We start from the raw sequence: 24,968 nt of genomic DNA on the forward strand, positions 1-24,968 counted from the left end.
GTGGGAGATTAGAAGGCAGGTGGTAACAGGATTGAATTTATCCGAACGGGAGTGCTGTGACAAGGAAGAGAAAATAGGACACTTAAATCCAAAACCGGAGATTTGATGCAGAGTCATGTACAAATTGTTTAGAGAGGACTGGTGAAATGAAAGTAACCGATCAAGTGAAAGCTGACAGAAAATGTTAGGCACTGCATGGGTTGGGCAATGATGTCTATTAGAGAAGAGCTGAAGGGAGACAGAGCCAACAGGGTCGAGGGACACAACAGACCTGGGAATCTGAATGACCCCAAAAAGATGAGGTGTGCATGGTGAGAACTGAGGAGGAAAGGGCATTTAAGCCTGTTTCCAGGAAGGAGGGATGCAAGAGCAATTGGAGAGTGAGAAAGGTAGGGCACAGTGCTAAGGGGGCCACGTCAGAGGAGTATGTAAGTGCAAGTACATTGGTATATTCACGGGTAACGTTTCATTCAGTTTCAGGAGTGAGCAGGGCTTGCATTTCCACTCACTCAGGGTCAGTCAGAGCCTGGAAAGATTCCTTAGGTCTCTGTGCTGTCAGATGGGCTGGCATTAAGCCAGCGTGTTTCAAGTGCTCCCCTAAGAGGCTGTGTTGTCTCTTAGATTTCTCAGCTTCTCCACTTTCCATTTGAAACCCAGCACTTTCAGTTGCTTTGATTCCCATTTACCCACAGCCACCACAATGTAGCTATCAGTCCTGCCACCCCTCGTTTGTCGCTTCACAAGTTGACAGATCGACTGCTACAACAGCAAGGATAATCCATATCCTGAGTGCAAAGTCTTAAGAGGTGTTTTAAGATTAACTTGAAACTTTTCCTCTGGTTTAAGCAAAGTCACCAAGAGCAAACCCTTCAGGTAGCCTTTCTTACGGTTCCAGAGCAGTCAAATGATACCATGGATGCAAAGTTGGTTTACAAAATGTCTGCACTGTAAATTGGAACAGAGAACAAAACCTGAAGTCATATATAAAATTATTCCCTCGACACGTCTCAGACCCTTCCAGACCTCACTAAGCTTCATGACTTCATAATAGCAAGGTGTAGACAGGACACAGGAACAAAGCATTTAAACGACAGAAACACCAAGTCTCTGTTGCACAAAGAAAAGATTGCTGTCAAAGCAGGGCTTTAGCTGCCCTGGCCACCTGTCCTCCCTCTAAGTATTTGAATTCGTTCAGCAAATCTCTGAACACAGCGATGACTAAAGGAGCAGGGCTCACTGTACATCAGTTGCATTTCCAGCAGTATTCGTGGATATTTACAAGTCCTTGCCACAGCCTTACTGCTGAACTCCTCTGCTGAACACTGTGTTTTCCATGTAACTAACAGAAGCAAAGTTCCTGTGTCACCTCACTGGACAGAGCAGAGCAGGGGCTGCGACCTAGAGCATAAATGTACTGAAAACAAATCTTGGTAAAAGGTGGATCATGACAGTGGCTGACAGCAAGGCCAGTAACCTCCAGCCCTGCGAGCTTCACACCTGAGCCAAAGGTCTCCTCCCGAACACAGGCGGCTCAGCACAGCGCTCACCAGCACGCTGTCTGCACCACACCTCGCCTGTGACAAGGATGCCTTCAATCTCACCTCTTTGTAAATTTATGGTGAGAAACCAATTCTGATAGTTTGTACAGTGCAGGTTCAGCCCAGACACAAGATGTTTAGTACTCTCTTGGGGGGTAGGGAGGGTAAGACGGCTGCAAGTAGCAAGCAGCTAAATAAAATAGCCTGAAAGCAGTCAAAACAAGACTGAGGTGTTTCACCAGAGCACCCGCCCTTTTCTAAATTCTTCAGGCTCGCATCTGAGGCAGACGGACTGACAGACACACGGACAGACACAACCCCCGGGGCGCTTAAACCGCCCGGGTGCTGGGGCCGGGTCCCGCTCTCCACAGCGCGCCCAGGGCACAGGGCGAGCCCTGCGGCCCCCCGGCACGGCTCCGCGGGCCCCGCTTCACCGCCCCTACCGTCACCGCCGCCATTCGGCGCCTGGCAGGTGGGGAAAGCCCCGGGGCCGGCCCCGACCCGCGCCGTGAGGGCGGGCGGGGAGGCGGGCCGGGGAGGAGTGAGGCGGGGCGGGCAGGGCTGCCAGGCGCCGCAGCAGCACCGGCAGCAGCGCCGGGGCCGCGCTCTCGCTGCCCCGCCACCGTCGGAGCGGAGGTGCCGGTGCCGGGGTCCCGTCACGGCCATGGCCGGCCGCCCCCCGCCCAGGTAGGGCCCGCGTCGCGCCTCTCCCCGGGGGAGGAACGGCCCCGCCGGGCGCCCCCTTACCCCGACACGGGGGGCGGCAGCGGGTCCCCCCGCCGTACCGTGAGGCTCGGAGGGAGAGCGGCGCCCGGCCTGGGCTGCCGGGGGGTCCCGCTGCCTGCCCCGCTGCCGCACCGAGAGCGGGAACCCGAGGGCGTTTGTGAGGGGAGCGGCGATGTAGTCCTTTGGTTTTCCGCTAACTGCTGTTTTTTCCCCCTGCTCTAGCGTCCTAAGAGAGTCGGTGAGTTAATTGGCGCTTAGTAAAATACCGTTAGGATGTCGCGCTTAAGCCGGTTGTGAGCGCGGCCAGCAGCTAGCGGGTCAGGTCTCTGGCAGGGGCCGGGCAGCTGGCGCTGGGCTCCTGTCATCGAGCAGCCACGCGCGGGTTCCGTGCGCTTACAAGGAGCGGATTAGAGCAAAACTTCCTGCGAGAAGGAAATTGAAGCACAGATAGGAGCAGCCTGCTGGAGATGCGAGATACAGTTAAGCGTAATCTTCAACGATCACAAGTAAATCACATTTTGATGATAGCAAGCAGGCAGAAGTATTATAGAAATTGTACCCGTTAAGTGTATTACAGACCATCGGAGATACAAAGCATATGCTGCAGATAATTACAATTGGTTTTGTTTTGGTCATGCAGCGTCCCAAAGAGAATGCTGAAATATTAGAAATAAGTTTAAGGCTGTGTTCTCTCAAAAGGAAGGCAGTGAAACGATACAGAGCTACCTGAATATTCAGCAGGGGTGGGAGGGGGGGGCACGCGTTTACACGAGCGATAATCACTTGCATGAAAAATTGCTTTTATTTGTTTAAAAGAAAAAACTCCAAAACACCCTCTAGAAGAGAATTGACTGAATAAGTTCTCAAATCAATAGTTATTTCCTGACAAAGTCTTAATAATGCTTTTGCACTTTGATCTGAATTGCCTAACCTAGGAGGAATAGCCCTCTCCCTTGGCATTTAAGGGTGAAGTTAGGAGGATTTAGCATTTTTTTTAAATAAAAAAAAAAGAAAATCACCATTAGTATTTCTTGTATAAAGCTTCCCTACACACACACCAAGGTGATTTTATAAACTAGTGTTTTATGGGAAGCTGCAGTCTGGGGGTAGAAGGGACTCAAAATTTAAGGACAAAGACTTCAAGCTTGTCTGATCTGACATCCTGTATTTCACTCACTGGAAAGAAAAAATGGGTAAAACACAATCTTGACCCCAGTAGCCCAGGTCAGGATAAAACAGACATTCCACAGAGACAGACTTAAAGCTACCAAGCTGGCATGCTGTTTTCCTTGCTTACGGTCTTGCTTTCACTGTTAAATGCTTGCCTCCTCATAGGGATACAACTATCTTCCAGCTCTACACAATTGTTGCTAAGCTTTTCATCATCATAGAGAACATCTCTTGAGAAACCAGTCCCACTCTAGAGCTCTGCTAGCTGGTGAGCTCTTCACCCTAGCTAGGCCTATATTACCTGGAAATACTGTCTATTTCTGTAGCAAGGCCAAGACTTAGCTCACTCTCATGAGCAACATACCTTTTTCTTCGTACTGAAGGATGATTTTCTTTCTACAACCTAAGCAAGTCAGCCTTCCTTGCTCCTGGAATTGTAGTCCTCTTTTTCATCCCTTTTATCTCCTGCAGCTAGCATGTTGACAGCTGCTTGTTATTTTTTAATCAAGGTAACCCTCTCTTTGCTGAGCTACGTAAACTTCATATTTTCTGTCTGCAAATAAGGGTCAGAGGATCCCAGAAAAGCTGATAACTAGAACAGTGATAATTCAGCCTAGTCCTGTCTTTACCAGCAAACTCTGGGGAAAAAAGCACATTGGGACAAATAACTACTCTTCATACACCTGCAGCTCATCGTACCCACCCACCAACCCCTAGAATATTTGGGGGATTTTAACTGGAAGTTACTTACAGCAGCTGCCCAGAAGCACAAACAATTAACGTTAGTGTTTGGGAGTTCGCTTTACAGACCTTACCAAAGAAGGAAGTCTTACTGCCAAAATGTTAAAGAACAAATGGGTTTTTGCATCTTCCCTGCAGAATCGGTTTAGACATGGGCTCGTTTCTGTGGCTGATCTTAGTCACATACACACAGTTTCCTAAACCAGGGCCCAAGCTCTGCCTTCCCCGTTGACTCTGCCATCACATGCTGTGATCGCTATGTAAATTTGGGCTGCATGTTAATTCCTGCTCAGTACCTTCCCTTGCTTTGGCTTCCATAGCTGAACGCAGAAACAAAAGGCGGTATCTGGATGCCTTCAGCCACCACGGAGCACAGCAGAGCAGGGCCTTTGGGCATCCACTGATAAATTAATTCTCCAGCAGTAGCTCTGGGAGTGAATGCTTACCCTGGGGATCACACGAGCAGTTGCAGAGAACTGCACAGAACTGATAGCTGTCACTTTTTCTTCAAGCAGCTAAAAGACATTTTTGGTAGACGTCGCAGTTAGGAACCTGCAACTGTAGTCTATAATGATTTGTAATTTATGGTGAATGAACAAAACTGCATTGAGTCCTTAAACCTACAAGCTTGCACTTTGCTTTTTCAGGAGAAAGGCAGGAAGAAACACATGTGCATTATTTATAATAGAAGCCAGGAACTGCTTTGCTTCTGTCCCCTGTACAAGCCATTGACTACCTGGAATGCTGTTGCACAGTTACCCCTTTTGGTAAAACTGCAGCTTCTCTGCTCAAGCTTATGAAACAAAACCTATAGACATACACAATTTTTTGGCCAAGCCTGTATATCTGAAAGTCATCTTAGCTGACATAGAAATACGAGTCTTCAGACACTCGTCTTTTGGACTGGCACATGTTTTCAACTCACTTTTTGTGTGAAAACTGGAAAGCAAAGGAGGAATAATGTGTTCTTCAGCTGAGAATTAGAAGCAGCATTGAGGCTTAGAAGCAACATTAGACTGAATTCAAAAGAATTAAAATGCATTTCCATGAAACCCAGATGAGAAGTACCGGCTTTTATATTTTCAACAGTGAAAAGAGAAGCCCAAAGGATGTCTGCTATCTTTTATAAACTCACTCCTCATGTACTACAAAAAGTTTTGTATCACCTACATGAAATAAAATATCTTTGCTACATCCCAGTAATACTTGGTATTGCAGAAGACTTAAGCTCACAGAGCATAGATAAAAGCTAAGAAAAGCCTTTCTGATTTTATAGGTCCCTGTTGGAAACCAAGCACTTTTCATATTTGATCAATATGCTAGGCCTGATCAAAGATGCAGAGAGGTAAGTTAAGATATTCAAAGCTAAGAACAGATCCAAAAGCTGTGTTTTTATCAGACATTTATTACAGACAGTAGGCATGTGGCCCTCGCTCATTTCAGTCGGTACCTTAGACAGTAGCACTAATGTCCCAGACTTCAGCTGGCAGCTGCTCCTGTAGTCCCGCAAAGCAGCCCAAATTTTTTATAGGAGAGAGAACAGATCTGGTGGCTTTGTGCTAAAATGGGAAAAGATGCTTTTAGGAATGAGTGAAATAAAACTTTGATCCTGTAAGGAGACAAAATTGCAGGCAATGACCCAAATTATGAAGTACTACAATCAAGGAACTAAGCTAGATCTAACAGTTTCTTTGAAGGAATTGTTAAAGAATTGAAAGCAACAACAAAAACAGAACAACAGGAAGCAGTACTCTGAATTAATTTGGAGCCATTGTCAGTGATGAGTGGAATGAAGTAGGCAAAGACTGAGCTACTTGGGGTGACGGGTAGTGTTTGGTGAGACTGCCTAGGTTGCAGATCCATTCTCTGTATTTGTCCACCTTGGCAAATAAGAGAGAAACAAATAAACAAATATATTACAAATCTTACTGAAATGAAAGAGGACAAACGAAGAAATCTCCTGAACAAGTGTGTATTGCCAGAACTTTAATTATCAAGATAACTGCATGCATTAGAGCAGTGGATGGTGTCACAAGTTTAATAATCTATGGATATGCTTTTCATTTGCAAATTGGCATGTGAATTAACCAAATGTTTTGATTGGAGTGGCCAGAAAATGTATCTAATGTGATCATTTGTGAGATTCACCACCTTCTTAAAATGTCAGCTTGTATTGTCAATTTGATTGTCAGTGGTGGGAATTCTTGAAATGACACACTCTGTTCTATTTTCATCGGGAAATACTTTGAACAGTTCATTAACCTGGCTAACCTATGTTGTCAAACAGGCGATAATTCTCGGAGGGATATTTTTCTTCAGTGAGGTCAAGGGAGAAAAATTCCTCTAAAAGCAGAAGCAACTTAGTATCAACGTTTGTAAGTCTGTGGATGAGAAATCTGCTGCCTCGAGCAGTGGGGTTGTGGGTGACAGGAGGAGGGAGACTTGCAGAAGTAGTAAAGAACTGAACAGCATAAATTCCATGTTTTGTTTCACTAACCCAATATGCACTCTAGTGACAAAACCCTAGTGCTTAGTTTCCAGACTTGCATCTACACTTACTGCTTTATTTTACCAATCTTACCTATTTTGAATTCTTTAATCCAGGCTAGCCTAGCCTCCCACATGAACTTCATACTTGCATCCATTACTCTCCTCTTTCAGTTCCCTCTCTGCTGCTATGCATCACCTCACCCCTTCTGACTGCACTGCCTGTAATGGTATCAGTCATAGCATTTGCAGTACTGCCTATGCTTACCAGTCTTTCTTCTGTATCATCCAGTCCTCTCCTCCTTCAAAACATCTCTCCCCCAGGATAGGCTCGAGAAACCTTTAGATGTATCTGTGGTAATTTGATTGGTGTCATACTTTGTTCCTGAGCTGTGCATTTTGTATATGTTTTAGGCAATGAGCTCTTTCCAATAATGATTGCAAGCACACTTATTAGGTTAGCAGGGTTTTTCCATTTCCTTCCTCAGCCTTCGGTTAATTACTTTATTCTTTCTGGTCAAATGTAATTTGTTAAGCTATAGTCTGAGTAGGAGTGAGGCAGAGTTAGGCTGGTGGGAGCCTTCATCCACACATGCATAAGGAACCCCAGCACTAAAACCACCTTCAAGTCACTCCCCGATGCAGCTGTCATTCCTCAGCCACTTGGGGCTACAAACATCATAAACTGGAGCACGCACGGAAGCTGTATTTTAAGGCATGATTGGCACCTGCACAGCCAGAAGTCAGGACAGCAAGTCCCATGTTCAGACAGCAGAGTGCTCTGTGTGCCTGAGGTGCTGCAGGGCCAGGGGCAGGCTGCCAGGAGAGGCTGAGAGAGCTCAGCCAGGTGAGGATAGCGGTCCAGGATCGCAGGCATGCCAGCAATGGTCACTCTGGTTGCAGTGTTCTGTATTAAATATTAGTTCCAGCTCAGGCTGGAGTGCCACACTGCCTCAGACCAGTGTGTAGTTATCTAACACCAGGGAGGCGGCTTCCACAGGAAGGATCAGGAACCCAAGCAAGGTAAGGTACTTCTGAACACGCACCCACAAGTGGCAGAGTAGGTTTAGCTTTCTCTCAGAAGAAGGAAAATTAATTACTGTCTTATACAGAAAACACTGGTTTTAGTTAGCAACTCACTGGGTAAAATACAGCATTAGCTCCCCTTTTTTCCCATGCTTTGGGCAGGCTCTGGGCTGCATGCCAGAGGAGCAGGAGCCTGTGGGCTGCCCAGCACTGGTGCAGTATGTATACAGGGAGCTTGGCATCAGAAACTTGTCAGGGTTTGTCTTTCTAACCTCCTCTTTGCTCATCAGTAGTGCTTCAAACTGCACGTACAGTATACCTTCCCTTCTTCACTGAAAACAGATGGGAAAAATTCATATGGAGTATTGCTGTTTTTCTCTTAAAAACTAGTACAAATTTAGTATATGCTGATTAGTATTATGATTGCTGGCACTTATTTGGTGGCCAGTATAAATTTTAAACCTTCTTTTTTAGGATTTTGCTTAGTCCTGTCAACCTTGGATTATTTTCATTAATCTCTTTAGTTTCCCTCATTAATTTTCTTCACTTCAACACTTGACTGATTATTATTAAATATCTGGCTGCTGCCAATGCCCATGACACATAGTGGATAGTCAGCATTTTTTATCAAAGCTGTTTTCTGTTGGTTCTGGCATCACAATTTATTGTATACCTAATAAATTCTGCTTGACTGTTACCTAAGAAAAATTCTGTTCCAGATCTCAGTTAAGTTTAATCTACAGCTGAAGTAAAAGACTTAAAAAGAAATCTAACACAGAACCTGATGCAGTGCACATTTCCCAGTTAGTGAAATGTGGTCATCAAGTCCTGTATAACCCTAGCAGGTCCATTTTAAGACCGGGTCCTACCCTCTGCACTCTGTTTCTGAGCTAGCTCCATGCACTAGCTGTAACCAGCTTCCAAGTATTACGGGAGTCGTTTGTTTTCTGGAAGAGTTTTGGTTTATTACATGAATTGCTGAAAAACTGGAATTCATTGAACTAAGGCGTTTTGTGTTACATTTAAAACCTGCTTTCCCAAAAATACGCTGCGCACCCATGTGGTGGAATGTTATATAGAATTAGTGACTTCGTAGCATTAACTAATCAGTTAGATGTGTAGGCTGCTTTTTTTTTTTTCTGCACAGAGGCTAATTTTCTTACTGGAGTGGCAGCACAGTATGTATGGGCTAGGTAAATTCAGGAAGCTCGAGTGTAACTGTTCAGCCAAATGCCAGAGGAGTTGTACAAGGAAATGCATTCAGCAGCCCAAAGGGGGCAGCAGTGCTGCCTTGTGTGCTGACCTTAAGTTACCTGGACCTGTAGTTCCCACTTCAGGGAAGGCAAAGATTACTTAGAGTGTCCCATAGGACAGGGCTTGTATCTTCCTTCAGCAAGGAAAAACTTAAGGGGTCTTCTTGTAGCATCCAGGAGATTCCATACTTATAAATATGCTTCAGAATTTCGTATACCAGCTACAGTGCATCTCTGCCAGCAGTGGAGCTGTTCATTACATGCAGTGGCTTTTAAAGGGATTTAAAAAAAAAAAAAAAAAGGCGTATCGTAGTTTGCAGAACTGTATTTAAATTAGGTCCTTATCCTGTTCCCCCAAGATTCATTTATAGCTGTCTATGCTATTTCAGTTTGAAAAGGGAAGAGTTCAAATCAGCAGGATAACAGTCCAACAACATGCTTATAGATCGCTATTCTATGTTGTCAAGGCAATTTCTTCCCTCTCAGAGAAAGATGTGTATTACCATTGTAGACATCCAATAAAAATGAACAGTTCATTTATTTTTAAAAAGAAGAAAATTGCATGCTGTGATAGTGAAATGAAAAAACCATTGTCCTCCCACAAGTCTGAAATGAAGCCCTCCCCTCAACTAGAAAAAAAATACTTTTTTCTGGAATATGTAAAAATATAGAAGTAATAGAATGGCTATTGAGGGGTGTAGTTAAATGGTCATGTAATCTTGGCTTCATGTTGTACCTGCCAATAAATTCAATCCCGTGTACAATATATGCCATAAATTCAGTGAAATCCAATGGCCACATGATTGGAATGTCTCAGTGGTTTGCATGATATAATTTAAATGTTATTGTAGTTTCCTAATGCAAAGCCTTGATGCTGCTTAAAGTGCAGCCATATTTCTAAGTTTATGGAAATCAATACTGTACATTGTGCAGTGGGCATCTGAGCATAACACGGATATGTCTTTGGGTACTGCTATCAGTAGCAGATTTTTATTTCATATAAGTAGAAACAAATCATAACTGAGCACATATTTGCTGAGTGCAACAGTTGATTTTCTTATTCAGGCCTTTAGGGTGTCGTGTATAGAAAAATGATTGAATAACTACTGAAAAAACAAAGATGGACCATAAACAAATAATACAAGTACAAATAACAATCCAAATCCATTAAAAAAAAAAAAAGAGCAAGAGATCATAGGACCATGGTTATTTTGGAATGGATTTCTTTTGGGTGCACAGAACATGACCTGTATATTATACCGTATCTTTCTCTGGCTGAACTTGCTACAGTGATCCCCCACTAGTAAAACAACAGTAATTTTGCAAAACCTGGATTAATGTGTGTACCATTTTCTTTGTTCCTTTGAATTAGAGGATTAGGACTTTGCAGCAGTGAGCAGAGTAAAATCTAAATGCTCCCAAAGACCCAAGTCAAGAATCCACCTCTGCACCCAGTGAAGCTCAGAGGAAGAGCACGGCTGCTGCTGGGCTCTGCTCAAGTAGGCTCGTGCCTGTGCCCCAGAAACAATGAACACCTTCGGTTTACTTTGTACTGTTTGTTATGGTCATTTGACACTTCAGGGTTCATTACAGAATACAAAATTGTCACACTACCATGTTATTTTTATTTTTTTAAAAAGCCTGGACAAGCTAACAGTTGCGATATAGAAGGCAGGTTTAGTTCATCATGTATGACCCAACTACTTGGTCAGCTTCACTGAATTTACTGTAGGATCATTCCTAGACTATGGTGTAAGTGAACTTGTCTGCATCTGAACTAAAATTGTTCTAATAGAAACACTTATCCTCCTGTCTTCAAGGACCAAACATAAAAAAAGAGCAAGTGGCATCAAAGAGCAATTTCTTCTCTTTCACATTCTCTGCAACCAAATCTTCTCTTGGTTTCTGAGTTGATAACTGAAAATCCATGTCTACACATAGTCTGGTTTATATTCTTGTATTAGGTGTAAATACAAGAATACTCAATTAGCAAATACACACTTAATCACACTGCACATAATGAAAAGGTTATCTATGAGCTTATCCTGAGCTCAGTCAACAGTGTATAGTCCTGCTGGATCCTGGGCATCCCAGTAAAAAGTCAGCAAGTATTTCAGGCCCAGTTATCACAACAATTTCATAGTTATTCTGAAGTTGATTGCAAAGCAGTGGCTGAAGAAGCTCTGGAATTTATTACCATCATGCCACCAAGGAAAAAAAATCAATTAATTAAAATTAATAGCTCAGCGATCTGTTTCATCTCTAGACTCTCAGAGGTAGGTTCCTTATACAGTTAGAAAGGCAGAAGATTTTAGGGGATAGAAAGAAGGAGGATTGATCTTGCCAAAAAAAGAAAAAAGAAAAAAATCATTGTTTGGACTGAAATCTCATGCTTTCCTCACACTGCTTAAGCTGCAAAAAAATCAAGAATGTTGCCTTTATACCTGCCATTCAATCCTGTTAAACATACTATAGTCCACGGGGGGGGGAAAAAAAAAAAGAAAAAAGAAAAAAAAAGGCAAGGTAAACAAAAAACAATATTTGTAATATCTTGATATAATTATATACAAGCATGTTTTATATTATTAGACACCAAGACAACCAGGGAGGCAGCTTCATTTTTGTCACTTCTCTGGTAATGTTATTGTGTTCTTAAATAAAAACTCACGCTTTTCAAACAGTGGTATTGAGCCCTTGTTGTCCCTACGTTAACACAAATTGCTGTTTATTGACATATTAATTTAGCATCAAAATTTATAAGATTTGTGTTTCATTGGGATATTAGTAGAAAATCAGAACAGAATTGTTCAGGAATGTTTCAGACATGTAAATTATGTAAAAATAAGTGTTTCGAATAAGCAATGACAGAATGCATTCTTTGGCATTAAAATAACTTCAGAATGTACCCTGACATTTTAACTAGATAGTTTATGAATGTAACTGCAGGTGGTCATAGAAACAATACTGGGTTGAAGAGAATAGGACATTTCTGAGATTAATTTAGATGAAGACACTTATTTTTAGACTATTGTATTATATTTCTGGAGTCATTAGTTAAGGTAAAAACATTGGTTTGTGAACACTACTATAATCCTAAACAACGTTATGAAAGATTCAGCTCAAATCTGCACAGTTTGGCTTTATTTCAAATAAAAAGGGCTGGAAACAAGAATGTTTTCAGTAGAAAATTCCCAAGCTTCTCCTTTAAATATTGGGAGACAAATCAGCCCCTTGCTACTGTCAGATTTCCAAAGCCAGATTTACTATGCCTGAGTAGAAGTGAGTAGGTACAAAGAATTTCCAAAAGTCTTCCTACCATTAGAAACAACCCATTCAGAACATGAAGCACTGTTCCCCTTCCTATCACGCACATAATCCTGAGTACCTACCACATTGCACTCATGCTTTTACAGTATATTTGATTCGTAATCAATCTAAAAAGGAAAACACTGAAACATCTAGCAAGTTTTGATTAGCTACCTGCATTTTCTATTCAAATAAAATCATGACATACTCATTAGCTTTTAAGTTACGAGCATTGTTGTCACCTCTCTCTTCCTTTCAAAAATATTTAGTATGTCTTGAATTTAATTAATGAAAAGCTTTTATAGAGTACACCTGAGATCTTTAAAAGGTAAATTTCAAGAAAGATGTCAAGTAGTGAAATACTTGATAGCACATTTTGCACGCCGACACCCGTTTTGTCAATATTTGACTCATGCTGCTCTAATGCTCCTGATCAGAAACACACTGCATGGCTCTGTGGCAAAAGCTAGTTTAGAATCTTGACTGTGAAATTCGGCTATATGATATAAACAAGATGCCAAAAATATTTAACAAGCTACTTAAGCAAAGATTAACATCCTGCACATGAAATCACCAGGTTCTTCCTGTCTTATGCTCCTCTGGTTCTCCTGAAATGCCCACCTGACAGTTTGTGCATAACAAGATGAGCAGACAGAGAAATCAATTTGTTTTTTAAATGCAAGAAACATTTAAACCAGGCTTCTAAAAATTGCCCAGTGGTTTTTGGCTTGAAAGCCTAATTTGCAACATCTTGGACTTCATCTTGAAAAATGCTAAGAATTTCCAATTCTATTTGAAGTCTGCGGGAGCTGCACACACATTTGCTGTGTGTTTAATTTGGACTAAGTTTCACCAGATTCCAGCTGTGTCACCATGTTTTTTCCATTATTTTAAAAGAAGTAAGGTCAGATAACGTCACACCCTTGGAATATTACACTGTGCTACACTAACAACGTAATCTGTATTCATTTCTCAAAGAATAGGTATTGCCTTCAAAAGTGCAGTAGTAAGGTAAGTTGCTTAATAAATACAGAGTTGTTAATATTCTTGAGAGGAAACCCAAGTGTTTTCTCTTTGTCCTTCTTTCTACAGCACAAGAACAAGTGCTATTGTACAGTGTACCTACAAATGCTAAGTAAATAAGGAATTTTGGGGGGGAATATTTCTGATTTTATATTGCTGCTCACTGGCTTAAGTAGTAGCAAACCTATTGCTTTGCTGTAGAGGAAATGAAACTGCTTTATTCTGTTCTGTTTGTAGTATCTGGATATAGTGGGTTCAGTCTGTATCTCTCTAAAATCATCTTCTTGGTCAGCGCTGCCCACTTAAGTTAGGTACATATAAACAATTCAGTTTTTAGAATCCTTCCTTTAACAAGATTTATCTTTCCTGCAGTCAAACTCTCAGCTGTGCCTTAAGTTTCCCACTTAGCTGGCACACCAGTGCTCTGTATGATCTCCTCACTTGTAGGGTAGTAAAGGAGTCTCAGCTGATCTGTCAGTCCATGTGAATTTAAGCCTCGGTTCCTTAATCTTTCCCTACGTCAGTCAGTCATTTTCCTCATCAGACCTTGTCTGGTCCTTACTTGTTGATCCAGGACTTCTTTTTATACCTTCTTGCTATTTTTCCTTAAAGGATTCAGTCACTAAATAAAGGAAGGGAGGAATATTTCGCAGTAGATCACACGAAATTTTGTTAATTCACTTTTTCATTTATTCTTCTATTAAACTTGTCTCTTCTTTTGTAATATTTTTAAAATGTGTTTTGAAAGGAGTCTGAGCATTGCTAATGCTTGCAGAGGCTTCTAGATTTTTATTTTTCTTTTTTGAATTGGAACAGAATAAAGGGCACCCAGGGCTCTGGAAACATGGAGGGTAAAGGCTTTTACATTGTACAACTATGGGTTGTATAACCCATACAATACTATGGGTTGTCTTTTCTCTGTTCTTGTTTTTCATTACTACACAGCAAAAGACCTGGCATTTTTGCAGCTATATCACCAATAAAAATGAAATGTAAATCAAGAGTACCCAATAAGCATGGTGAAATGAGCAATCTCAATATAAAGGCTTAAACTTCTACTCTTTTTAGTGCGCTAGTTTTACTAGCAACCTGATCCTGTACCTGTTAGACTGCATAGACACTCAGGTCTGATAACAAGGAGAACTATTCAGTATTTTGCGTTCCCAGTGAAGTCAGTAGCAGCCAAGGGAGACTGGAACAAGTCTATGAATACCTTAGAAGATCAGCTCCTGGTATTGCCACTGATTATATTCTGCACATGGGTTCCAAATCCATAACAAAATCAGAAAGACATTTGTTTGAGGTATTTATAGAGCATCTGTTTGACTAACCATCTGTGCTCTGATTGAAGTATACACATGGTCCAGACTGAATCAAAACCAATTTTGTGGATTAAAATAGTAACTTTGACAGTGTTACATCTAAAGATTTTACTGCTAGTGACTTTATTGACCTGTTTACATAAAAAGGTAAATTTTAAAACTGCAAAATATGAAAGGTAGCATGAGGAGCAGTGTGACTAGTATGTCCACTTCAAAAAGGCATTGGACTTTGAAGTTAAGGGATTCTGCTTGAACACTGCATGCCTTTCAAAAAACCTGTTTGGTTAGGGTCTGGATTAAGCTAGCTGCCTTCCTCAATTTCTGAGTAGCTTTTGGGTTTGTTTCTGAGTACAAAGTTAAGAATATGCTGAAGAATTCTGCCATGCTTTCACTTGTCTCATATTTCTATTTCAAAATAAGATTCATACAGTTTTTGGTGGTAGTAACATTCAGTACAGCTGTTACCAGAACATAATAAATGTGGCCGACTGTAGCTTGGAGTTAATTGCACTGAGAAACCTCACTTTGTAAAATTTGGTTCACTTACTTCATCAAGATTATCTTTTTCATGGATCAGTATGTTTTGTATGTTCTGAATGCTGAGATGAGGGATCATAATGAAAAGATGAAAAGCACTAGGCTATAATGGGATTAGTTCAAAAAAAAAAATTGTAGTGGTCACTTATTATTTATTGAACTTGTTCCTTAGGACCAATTACTAAACAGCAAGGTTTTTTGAAGCAGGTTATGATTGTTCAAGATGGTAGGAAATTGAGGTTTCTGATATTGTTTCACAAGATTAATTTTCTTTAGTGATAACCTGGGGAATTCTTTAAATTACCTCTTCGTAGTTGATGTAGCACCATCTGCCACATCTGCAAAGAAGGTAATTATTTTTAGGAGCAGCTGTGCTTTTTTGATTAAGTCTTGAGTCATCAAGGTCAGTATTTCTGAATTATTCAATGTAGGAAAATAGAAGCAATTGCTTTGCATTTTGTTCAATAGCAAAGGATGGGTTTCTATTACAGTTAATACCATAAACCTCATAGCTCTTTGCTGCAGTCCTCCCATTTCCAAGAAATTTGTTTGCGTTCTTAGTGAGACAATTTAGCTTTGTGGGAAAGAAGTATCAATCATAATTCACGTATCAGTAGAACAGCATCTGGTGGCAAATAAATGACTCTGGTAACTCTTCTATTAATGGATGTATTAAACTGAAAATGGCATGCTTCTTAGCACCAGGCCATTGGTTCAGGTTCCCAGCTTCAGTTTCAAAAGGCGAATTGTAAATTAGGATCTCTGACACCAAAGGAAAAGTCATTCTCTCGCAAGATCCAGAACATTTTTGGTAGATATTACAGAAGATGTGCACCCTCTACTGAGCACTGTACTGACTGAAGCCCCGCAATAAGCCTTCCTCCTACAAAGATTCCTCATTAAGCCTTCCATGATAGCTCTAAATCCGATGAGCAAGTCCAAGTCAGATCAGCATTCTCCATCACATGCTAAACAAGGGGAGCCTAGGAAAGGTGAGAATTAGGACCTGAAGCCTTCAGCAGCTTGCTTTATCTTGCAGTGAAAAGGCGTCGATCTGTGCCTGATGCCTTGAAGGACTAGTGCTTTGTGTAGACTCGTAATGTGCTGCAGTAATGAGTGTAGGACATGAATGCAGAGTTACAATTTGATTATGACATGACCACATCTCTGCAGCAGTTTCTTTCAGCTTTTTGCTGTTGAGAAACTAATGAGAGCAGGCAACTTCTCAGAAAAACAGAATAGTTTTTCTCTGGGAAGTTGATGAAAAGTGGGCCAATCTGACCGGCTTTGCTACAGAGCAGAAGGTGGCAGAGCTAAATGGCCTGAGGAGGCTCTCTTAAGAAATCACACACATGTTGAAAATTAAAGCTTAGAGAGGAGTCTATTAAGAGAGGAAACTGATCTAATGGAACGAAAAGGTAATTGTAAAAGAAGTGTTGAAAAGCCAAACCTGTGTTCTGTGTTGAATAAAAGACCCATGAAAATAGCTAGACAGAACGTGGTACAGTGCATCTGCTTGTGTTGTGAAAGACTTCATTTTGTGACATTAAATGGCCAACCTGAAGAAACTCAGCTGGGTGCCATTTTCCCATCAATTAGTATGTGCTGCTGCGTATCTGCTTTGCATGATACCTACGGTGTTCACATAACTGACTAGCAGTGGTGGCAAGTACGTGCGTGTATGTGTTTCTCTGTACTTCGTTTAGAAAGTGTACATCCATAAACTCGCTGAAGAACAGCTGAGGAGTCTAAGACTGTTCCCAAGTGTAACTCTTATAATTTTGCATTTATGCATGAAAATTTTTCCCCTTTTCAGCATCTGTGAACCCTGACAGGGTGAACTGCTTTGCAAACAGTGAGAAGCTAGAGTTTGTTCTACTAGCACAGCTCCAGATCTGAACTGCAATGCAGCACAAGGATAAAGGTTTAGCTCTACAGCTACAGCACAGGAAATGTTGAACCTTTAGACAAAAAAGAAGAGTTCCAAAGTGTTGCAGATCCACCTGAACGTGTTGCCCCTTGTTCTGGGAAACAGAGTTGCTGGTTTTACCTATGCACAGAGTAATCAGCTGGACGTGAAATACATCTCTGACTACTGGGATAGCTGGCATGAGAATTTAGGTTTATGAGATTTCAGTAATTTCAAAGGCAGTTGCTCTTGCCTGTCTGAACTTCAGTCTGAAACGAAGCTGTTTCTCGTTCAAAGCATATAATAGCGTTCTACATTTATTTCACTCATCAGATAACTTTAACAAAGTTTTCTATATTTACAAATGAAAAGTGGTTTTATTTTGGAAAGTAAGCAGATTTTAAAGAATCAAGAAGATGCTACAGATCTTTTTGCTTTCCACATGACTGGGAAGACTGCTTTACTACTGTATGGAAGACGCAATGCGCTACCCCTAACTGGAGTACCATCCAGAAATAGCACAGATTTGTCGGTACTCCAGAACATGACTCCTTAACTTTATTTTCTAGCTATACTTTAATATACTACTCTATTTGTACTGTTTAATTGAGGTCCAGAAAGGCCAGCAGTTAGTAGCCACACGATCATCTTTGTTCTTTTAGACTCGTTGACACTCTGCCTTGTGAGTTCAGTTACCTGCACCCAGTACAACTGAGAGCAACACTCATTGTCAACATACCAGCTCCCTGCAGGGCAAAGCAGTGGCAAAGCCACGCAGTCTTTCTGTAAGAGAAGAGCATGAGAAAACAGTGGCCCTTGTTCTTCAAGCTGCAGGTCAGGCTTGATTATAACTTACTATTAGACTGCACAAGTGATGTATCTTATAAAAAGAGGCCATGCACAGCCTGTGCTGGGAAGTACTGAGCTGTACAGAGTACAGAGGCAGCCGCTAGCCTAAATGCAGATTTGTCAAGGAGGGCACTTCACTTATACGGTATTTGACCTTTGAATATGACGTTCTTATTTTTAATGAAGATATAAACCTGAGTGACTTCATATGTTTAATGTCCTCCATTCTGCTAAAGAACAGCATATAAGGCTTATAAAGTGCTATTTTGCTCTTTCAAATGCCAGAGAAATTATTTTTATCTATACAATCTCAGCAACAGAGTGGTATTTTGTAAACAACCAGAACACTTCCTTCTAAATACAAACACTACTGGTATCTTAGAGAGTACTGGGGGTATTGCACCTTTCAAGTAAAGTCAGGTAACGTACTGGTCTCCTTTATGTGTGTGTGTTCAGTCCTCCCTTCATGAATCTTCCCCTTAATTAGCAATTAATAAGTGCTTAATTAGTTTTATATTTTTCATTCACTGTTCTAATTCCAGCATATATAATTTTATGTCCTGTGTTTGTTTGTTCCAAAATTTATGGAATAGTACCTCACATATCAACAGTTACCTATCCGTGGAAGTGGGAATATCTGGTTCTAAGCAGATTATCAAGGATTATTAAGTAAAATATCTGTACATGAACCTTTGAGAGAAGGGTAGCCTTCTGATGTTTGACTCTGGATTTTGGCAAAAAGCTGAAAGTAGCTTCCTTTTAACACATTGACTTAAGCTCCAGTGAAGGTGACTTAATGAAAATTCATTTTAGTTTTCAATTGAGCAAACTAGGAGATTTCATATGGTCTGTTATCCTGTCAGAACTGATGACAGATTATTAAGCCATGGTAACCCGATTGCTTATTATGGTCTATCACCATGTGTTCCATGTCTTCTCATAGGTGACTTGCAGAGAATTAAAAGCACCCTACAGACCCAATTTAGAAAGCAGAACATGCTGCTGTTGGATACTCAGTAAATTTGTGTTGGATACTCTGGGAAATTTCTGGAGAAAGAGGCCTTTAGCTCTGTGTGGCTTTTAATAGCTGTCACATTACGTCCAGAGAGAGAAGCTTCACTAAGCTTGCGATAAATCAGTTATGATGTAGAGGGAGATCTTACCAGGCTGGCCTGAATGACTCCAAAAGTACTGTTCGAGGGGTGATACCAGCTCTGCATGCAAATAATTTGTTGAGCTTATCTTTATGTCTGTGTCTTTCACATCTACATCATCCCAAAGTGAGTGTGGCTTTGCAGTATACAACTGGCTCACAAAACAGACTGTGCATGGCTTACCTTTGCTCTAAACCTACAGTATAGCAAGCTGTTCTGCCTGGGTTACAGAATTCAACCACTCTTGTTGTGTGTGGTTTTTTTTGTTTTGTTTGTTTGTTTACATTTTAGTCACTACACCTTAACTTTTTCAGCAAATGTTTCTTTTTATAATGTCCACCTGGGTGAATTAATCCAGCAAGTATTTCATTTGCTGTTCCAAGCTGCTTGCTTATGAAAATGAGCTAGTTCCATGTGTTACAGTATCATTCAGGAGAGATGGATGTGATTACAGGCAGGTATGTGTTATCCTCTAGTCTTCAAAAAGCAATGGTCTGCTATTTCATATTCATGTAACATTGCTCCAGAGAGCTGTCCAAGAAAGGAAAATTAAGGTAATAAATAGGATAATAATGCCAACAAGGAGACTATAGACAGCTTCTTGTAATCTAGGTTTAAGTTACATCTCTTTAATCCATTGTATTTTTGGCATCATTTGAGTTATCTACATAGCTGAGTCACTGGAAAGGTTTTTGGGGGTTTCTTTTGTGTTTTTTTTTTTCTTTTGTTCTTCAGCAACTTTGAATCTCAACTGATGCAAGAAGTCCCAGAGCACCAAGGCAACAGCACAGACAGTTCGGGAAGCAGTTTGGGAAGCTCTGTCACAGCATGTAAAAAGGTAACTTCTAAGTTTATGTTATTTTCAAAGGCATATATATCCTGGCTTATAGCTTTGCTTTTTAGCTTTTACTTTTATTGAGGAATACAAAATTTAACTGATGCCTAAAGAAGAAAAGGACTGATACAGAAAAATAAATTCTGGATGCTGTTATGGTATCTTGCAATTTTGCATGCATGGTCTATACTTGTCTTGCTGCAGAATATATACATGTGGGAGGTAAGTTTCCTGAGTACTTCTTGTTTTCCTTGATATCTGGCAATGTGAAGTAAAAGTCATAAAGAGCATGGATAATTTCAGAACTGCTCTGTAATAGGTTGCAAGTTTCTGGGTTCCACCCTGAGGGTCCAGAGCTTTGCTTCTCTCAGGTCAAAATGATGCAGGGTCTTTCATGGAAGGGAGCTTTTCTGCCTTCCCTAGTATCTTACTAGAAGAGTTTCAGCAACTGAGGAAGCAGTATAGATTTGACCATTGCTGTTTTTGTTGCCTCAAAATGGCTTTATATGTATTTATGTAATTTAGAGGATAGGGAGGAAAGAAAGCAGTGCCTTTATGTATGTCATTAGGAAGAGTCATGTATGACTGGCAGTGGTTCATGCATGTAGGTAATTTCAGTACAACTCAGAGTACACGGATGCAGACCTTGGATGCTTCCATCCACTCCTGTTCCCCAGAGTCAGGCTGTGGCTGTGCAGCCCAAGGGAAGACCACTACCAAAGACCTGTTGTGGATGGCAGGCCCTCTTTCATCTCTCACTTTGCAATAACCCTCTGAGCTCTATTATTTCCCACAAGCATACTTCTAGAGCTAATAAGGAAGCATCTGTTTTACCAAAAAATATTATAAAACTTCACAGTTCGATCCATTTCCCCATATTTCTTAATAAGTTTTTCTTTCCTTCACACAGTAATAATTATGCCTTTATTTTAATTTTTTTTTAAATAAATGACAATTTATATGCGTAAACAGAGATAGAAAGATAAAACATGTAGAAGATAAAGATTTATTTCCCTCATCCTTCTGAAAACTCCACTGTGTTTTGTGGACGTGAGGCTTGTGACTCTCACACAAACTGTGGGTGTAAGGGTTGAGTATTGGCTGTCTACTAAAATTTCAATAAATGTAAAATCACTGAAATAAAAAAGAAACTCACTAGTCTAATAATCTGTACTATGGGATTGGGCATCTCCAGTTCATCACAGCCTGGCTAAAAGACGAAGTGTCACTATTTCATTTGTTCAAAGAGCTTGCTTATTTGCAAAAGAATACCCAGGTTATTTTTTTTATATGCTGCTGACTATAGCTAGAATCTGTAGAAATAGGCAGAAAATCCTTAATATGGCTGAACATCTTAGATTTTTGTCTAATCTCAGAGTTGGTCATTTTAAGTAAGGCTGAAGGACAGTGGCACAGCACAGAAAAGTACTTATAAATGTGTTTATAAATGCTCCCAGCATGGTCACCTCCAGAAGCATGACTCTTACAGACTTGCCTTTACCTCCCGATTTAGAGCTGCTTCACCTGTCTGATCCCTTACATTTGAACTTTTCACTGTAATTCGAGTCAATTTTATGATTGTAGGCACAGTAAAAGAAGTGATTCACTTCTGCCAGCACTTCTGACAAACAGCAGGATTTTTTTGGCTTCTTTAGAGCATTGTCACAGAATGTGTTAGCGTTCCTTTTTTGGGGAAAAAGGATACAGAATTATCAAAGTAGGCCATTACTTTCTCTTTTATCCTAGGTTAGTTATGGTGATTTTTTTTTATTTTTTTTTTTAAGTTAGATGTGTAATTGGTTCTGGAGTGAAACCCTGGGGGTTCCTGCTGCAAGGGAAGAGTTTAAACAGTTCACTTGTGGGTTCAAGCATTTAGCATGAATGGCTCCTGTTAGGAACCATATGAGATGTGGCCTTTTACCACACAGACCAATCTGAATAAATGCAGAAGATGTGCCCCTTGAAAACTCATTCTGTATGTTCCACTTTCATATCTTTTTTGATGAGTAGTAATTAACCAAAGCAATTAAGATGATCTGCCATGAAGACGCAGATGTTTCATTTGTGGAGCAGGGCCATTTTAACGTTGTCTCAGTTATAGATATTTACTGTATTTTAATGCCTTGCGATCTAAATCAGGGAGCAGGAAGCTGTTACACTAAACTGGTATGCAGTATTTTCCTCTGGGAAAGAGTGACTTTTCTAATCCCCACTCTGCCAGAGGCTGATTTAGTTCATTGATTCACAGCACACTGAGTAATGCTGACGGCTGAGTCTCCAGATGAGAGTGGAAAACTTTTTTTTAGAACCATGAATTACTGCTGATTTTACATTTTGTGCATGATGCAAATTCATCCTGAATTATTTTCTGAGTGTGATGATCCTTCTCTGAACCAGATATACAGCAGTATAGTGTGTGCAGCTGTTACACATTAAGTATGGTCAATGAATAAAGTTCTGCTTTCAGTTGTACCATTGCAGATCAGAAGCAACCTCACTGAATTTAGCAAAACCGCTAACAATGTATGCCAGTGGGATTGGCCCAGAACTTGTCTCAATTAGATGAGAATATAGAAAACTATAAGATGGAAGGAGGAAATTTTCTCAATTTCTACGTTAAAATTGTAGGCTATGAAAAAGAAGGAGGCTGACGGACAGCTGAAGTAGTACGAGTTGAGCTTTCTTACCTTTGGTACAGAGCAGCTCAATATATTTTTGAAAAGATCACTAAATGCAAAAATGGCAATCAGAACGTAGAGTTACATCTCTGAGGAATAATTCTGCTGGCTTTGCTTTTCATTAGTTAGCCCTGATAGTTTAGGCCAGCTCCTTCATGCTTACATACTTCTGACCATTGCAGTCATACATTACTGTAGTAGAAGGACTTCAGTATATTCCTTAAAAGCACAACTGTCCTGGCATGTTTGAATACATATGCAAACTCCCACTTACATAAACACAGATAACAAGTAGAATTGTCCTACAATAGTTAGATCCTAGGAGTATTAAATTCACTCCTCCTATACACGTATGTCTTTGACCATGATAACATTGCTGTCTGCTACCACAGAAATATGCCCAAAAGTTCACATGGATTCTATATTTGATTTTTTTCATAGCAGGACTATGTAAACCAACAGTGATCAAGATTGTGGAGTGGTCCAAATTATCCGTCCTGCATACAAGTATTAGTGGGAAGGTTCTTAACAATAATGTCTGTAACAGTCATAACGCAGAAACCTACATTTCAGAAGGTAGAATTTAAACATCCAAAGTTTACTTCTCCTTCTTGCCACTGCTTATTCAAATGTCACGTTCTGTCTCCTGAACACTATTCAGATGTTAAAACCGGAGGAAGAAGGCTTCTCCCACACATTCCTGCATGCCTCCCTTTCCCACAGTGCTGTCTTTTTTGAGTAATTTCCAGAGGCTTTCCAGATAACTTCAGGCCTACTTGTATTCCTTAAATTTCTGACCTCCACCAGCTTCTGCTGCATGGACTCAAGTATATCCTATTTTGCTTTTCTCACCTATCTTCTTCAAATCTTAATTGCTGGAAAATACTTCCTCAGACCTCCAATGGTAAAAAATGGCATGCCTGTTGCACCATTCTTCACATTTCTGACTGAATTCTCAAGTGCATGTGCAGCATTCCATGTGCACACGTTGAGAGCAGAATCTGGGCCAGGGAGAACACCACCCTACTAATGCAGTTCATCTCCTCAAGGTTACTAAAAATCACATACTGTCCAAATCTTCAATGTAATAATCTCTACCCTTGACTTCAAAGTCTATAATGAAAAGCTGCATACAAAAATGAAATCCATTGTAAAGCCCTGAAACATATAAATCATCCTGGAGTGACCCCCCAGGCTTGACAACCGTGACCTGACCTGGCTAAAATAATTGTTCAGGAGAGTTATTTCTTCTGCTAATATGTTACCTGTATTTGCTTCCTGATGAGAACATCCCCTGAAAGCAAGATAGAGACACCAAGGATGATTTAATATCTCATAGGAAGAAAACTAGCTGAAGTGTGGAATGCCCATCTCATTTCGTGGGTTAATCATCTACAGCGTACATCTTCTGTGATCTAGCTGTTCTGAAGAGAAGTGTTGTGTGCACACCAAGTCCTTAGGAGAAAAAGAAGAGTACCACCAAGGTTTTCTGAAGCTTGTTTCTGCATGACAATTTCTGCCTATTCTGATTTCTCTGAAACTGTCAGATTCGGGAAAGAAAGATCTGAAGCCATTAAAGCTGAAGACAATTTCACTATGATTTTTAAGGAAATGAAACAAGACCTCCTGCTACTGAAAAAGCTATTTGAACTAAAGAGGATTGTTCCCTACCTGTGGAAATCATGTCTAACAAGTAATTAGAACTTCAGTGCTTGAGCATGAGAATATCTTGAACCTGATGAAATCTGAAATCATATATATATGTAGATATGTGTGTGTGTGTCCGTGTATGTATATGTTGAATTCTTTATCTTCATAAAAGCCACAGAAGATAGGTTTTTGTTTTGTTGGTTTTTTTTTGAAAATATGCTAGATTCTAGATTTTACCAACCAGTTTATAATGTTTCAGTATTTCACCATTTGAAAACATTTCTTAAAAATAAGAATAAAAAAGGCTAAGTTTATGACACTAACAGGAAATTGTTTCTTTGGGATATGAAATATATTATTTTTCCCATCTAGTCCCAGAGTTAGTTATGGTGGCAGGAATCCATTCACACTGGGACAGGAAGCTATAAAATCTATTGAGTGCAGAGTCATTGAGCTGGTACATGAGATTAGCTAGCAGTCCCCAAGAAGAAACTGGTGTTGATGTGAAGCATTCACAAGCCTTTGTCATTCTCAAAAGAGTCTTTGGGCACACTGTTTATTTTCTGAGTATTTTGAGAACCCCACATTTGTATTCAGAAGAAATCCCATAGCAGGGCTAGAGTACTGAGAGTCTTTGCATAAAAACTTATCTTCTTTTGGCATGATGAAGAAAGAAGCACAAAGGTGCAAAACCTTTTAGAGGGCACTGAAGGAGGGCACCGAAGCAAGCCCCAGTTTATGGGCTGTGGTGTTCCCTATTGCCT

The 24,968-nt window shown here is 40.5% G+C and overlaps 1 protein-coding gene and 1 long non-coding RNA gene across 11 annotated transcripts in view; one reads left to right on the forward strand and one right to left on the reverse strand.

Annotated features, from left to right (window-relative positions):
• The first annotated feature begins 2,061 nt into the window (after window positions 1-2,061).
• Window positions 2,062-24,968, forward strand: part of SPHKAP (SPHK1 interactor, AKAP domain containing) — a 72,157-nt gene continuing 49,250 nt past the window's right edge. For 5 of the 10 annotated variants that reach the window (XM_083848768.1, XM_083848773.1, XM_083848775.1 and 2 more), the window contains exons 1-3: window positions 2,067-2,225; window positions 5,452-5,520; window positions 19,777-19,879. In XM_083848768.1, the coding sequence (XP_083704894.1) occupies window positions 2,203-2,225; window positions 5,452-5,520; window positions 19,777-19,879 (195 nt within the window). In that variant the 5' untranslated portion in view covers window positions 2,067-2,202. Of the gene's footprint in view, window positions 2,226-4,822; window positions 5,521-6,565; window positions 13,259-19,776; window positions 19,880-24,968 lie in introns of those variants that run through there. The other 5 variants (XM_083848776.1, XM_083848771.1, XM_083848772.1 and 2 more) reach the window with 4 other exon arrangements.
• Window positions 2,252-4,829, reverse strand: LOC310904289. The gene is made up of 2 exons (XR_014588187.1): window positions 3,799-4,829; window positions 2,252-2,725 (listed from the first exon to the last, which is right to left on the reverse strand). It is a non-coding gene; the product is annotated as an uncharacterized lncRNA (long non-coding RNA).

This window comes from Anser anser (assembly GCF_964211835.1).
Source record: "Anser anser genome assembly, chromosome: 9".
In the NCBI taxonomy this organism is placed as follows: Eukaryota; Metazoa; Chordata; class Aves; order Anseriformes; family Anatidae; genus Anser; species Anser anser.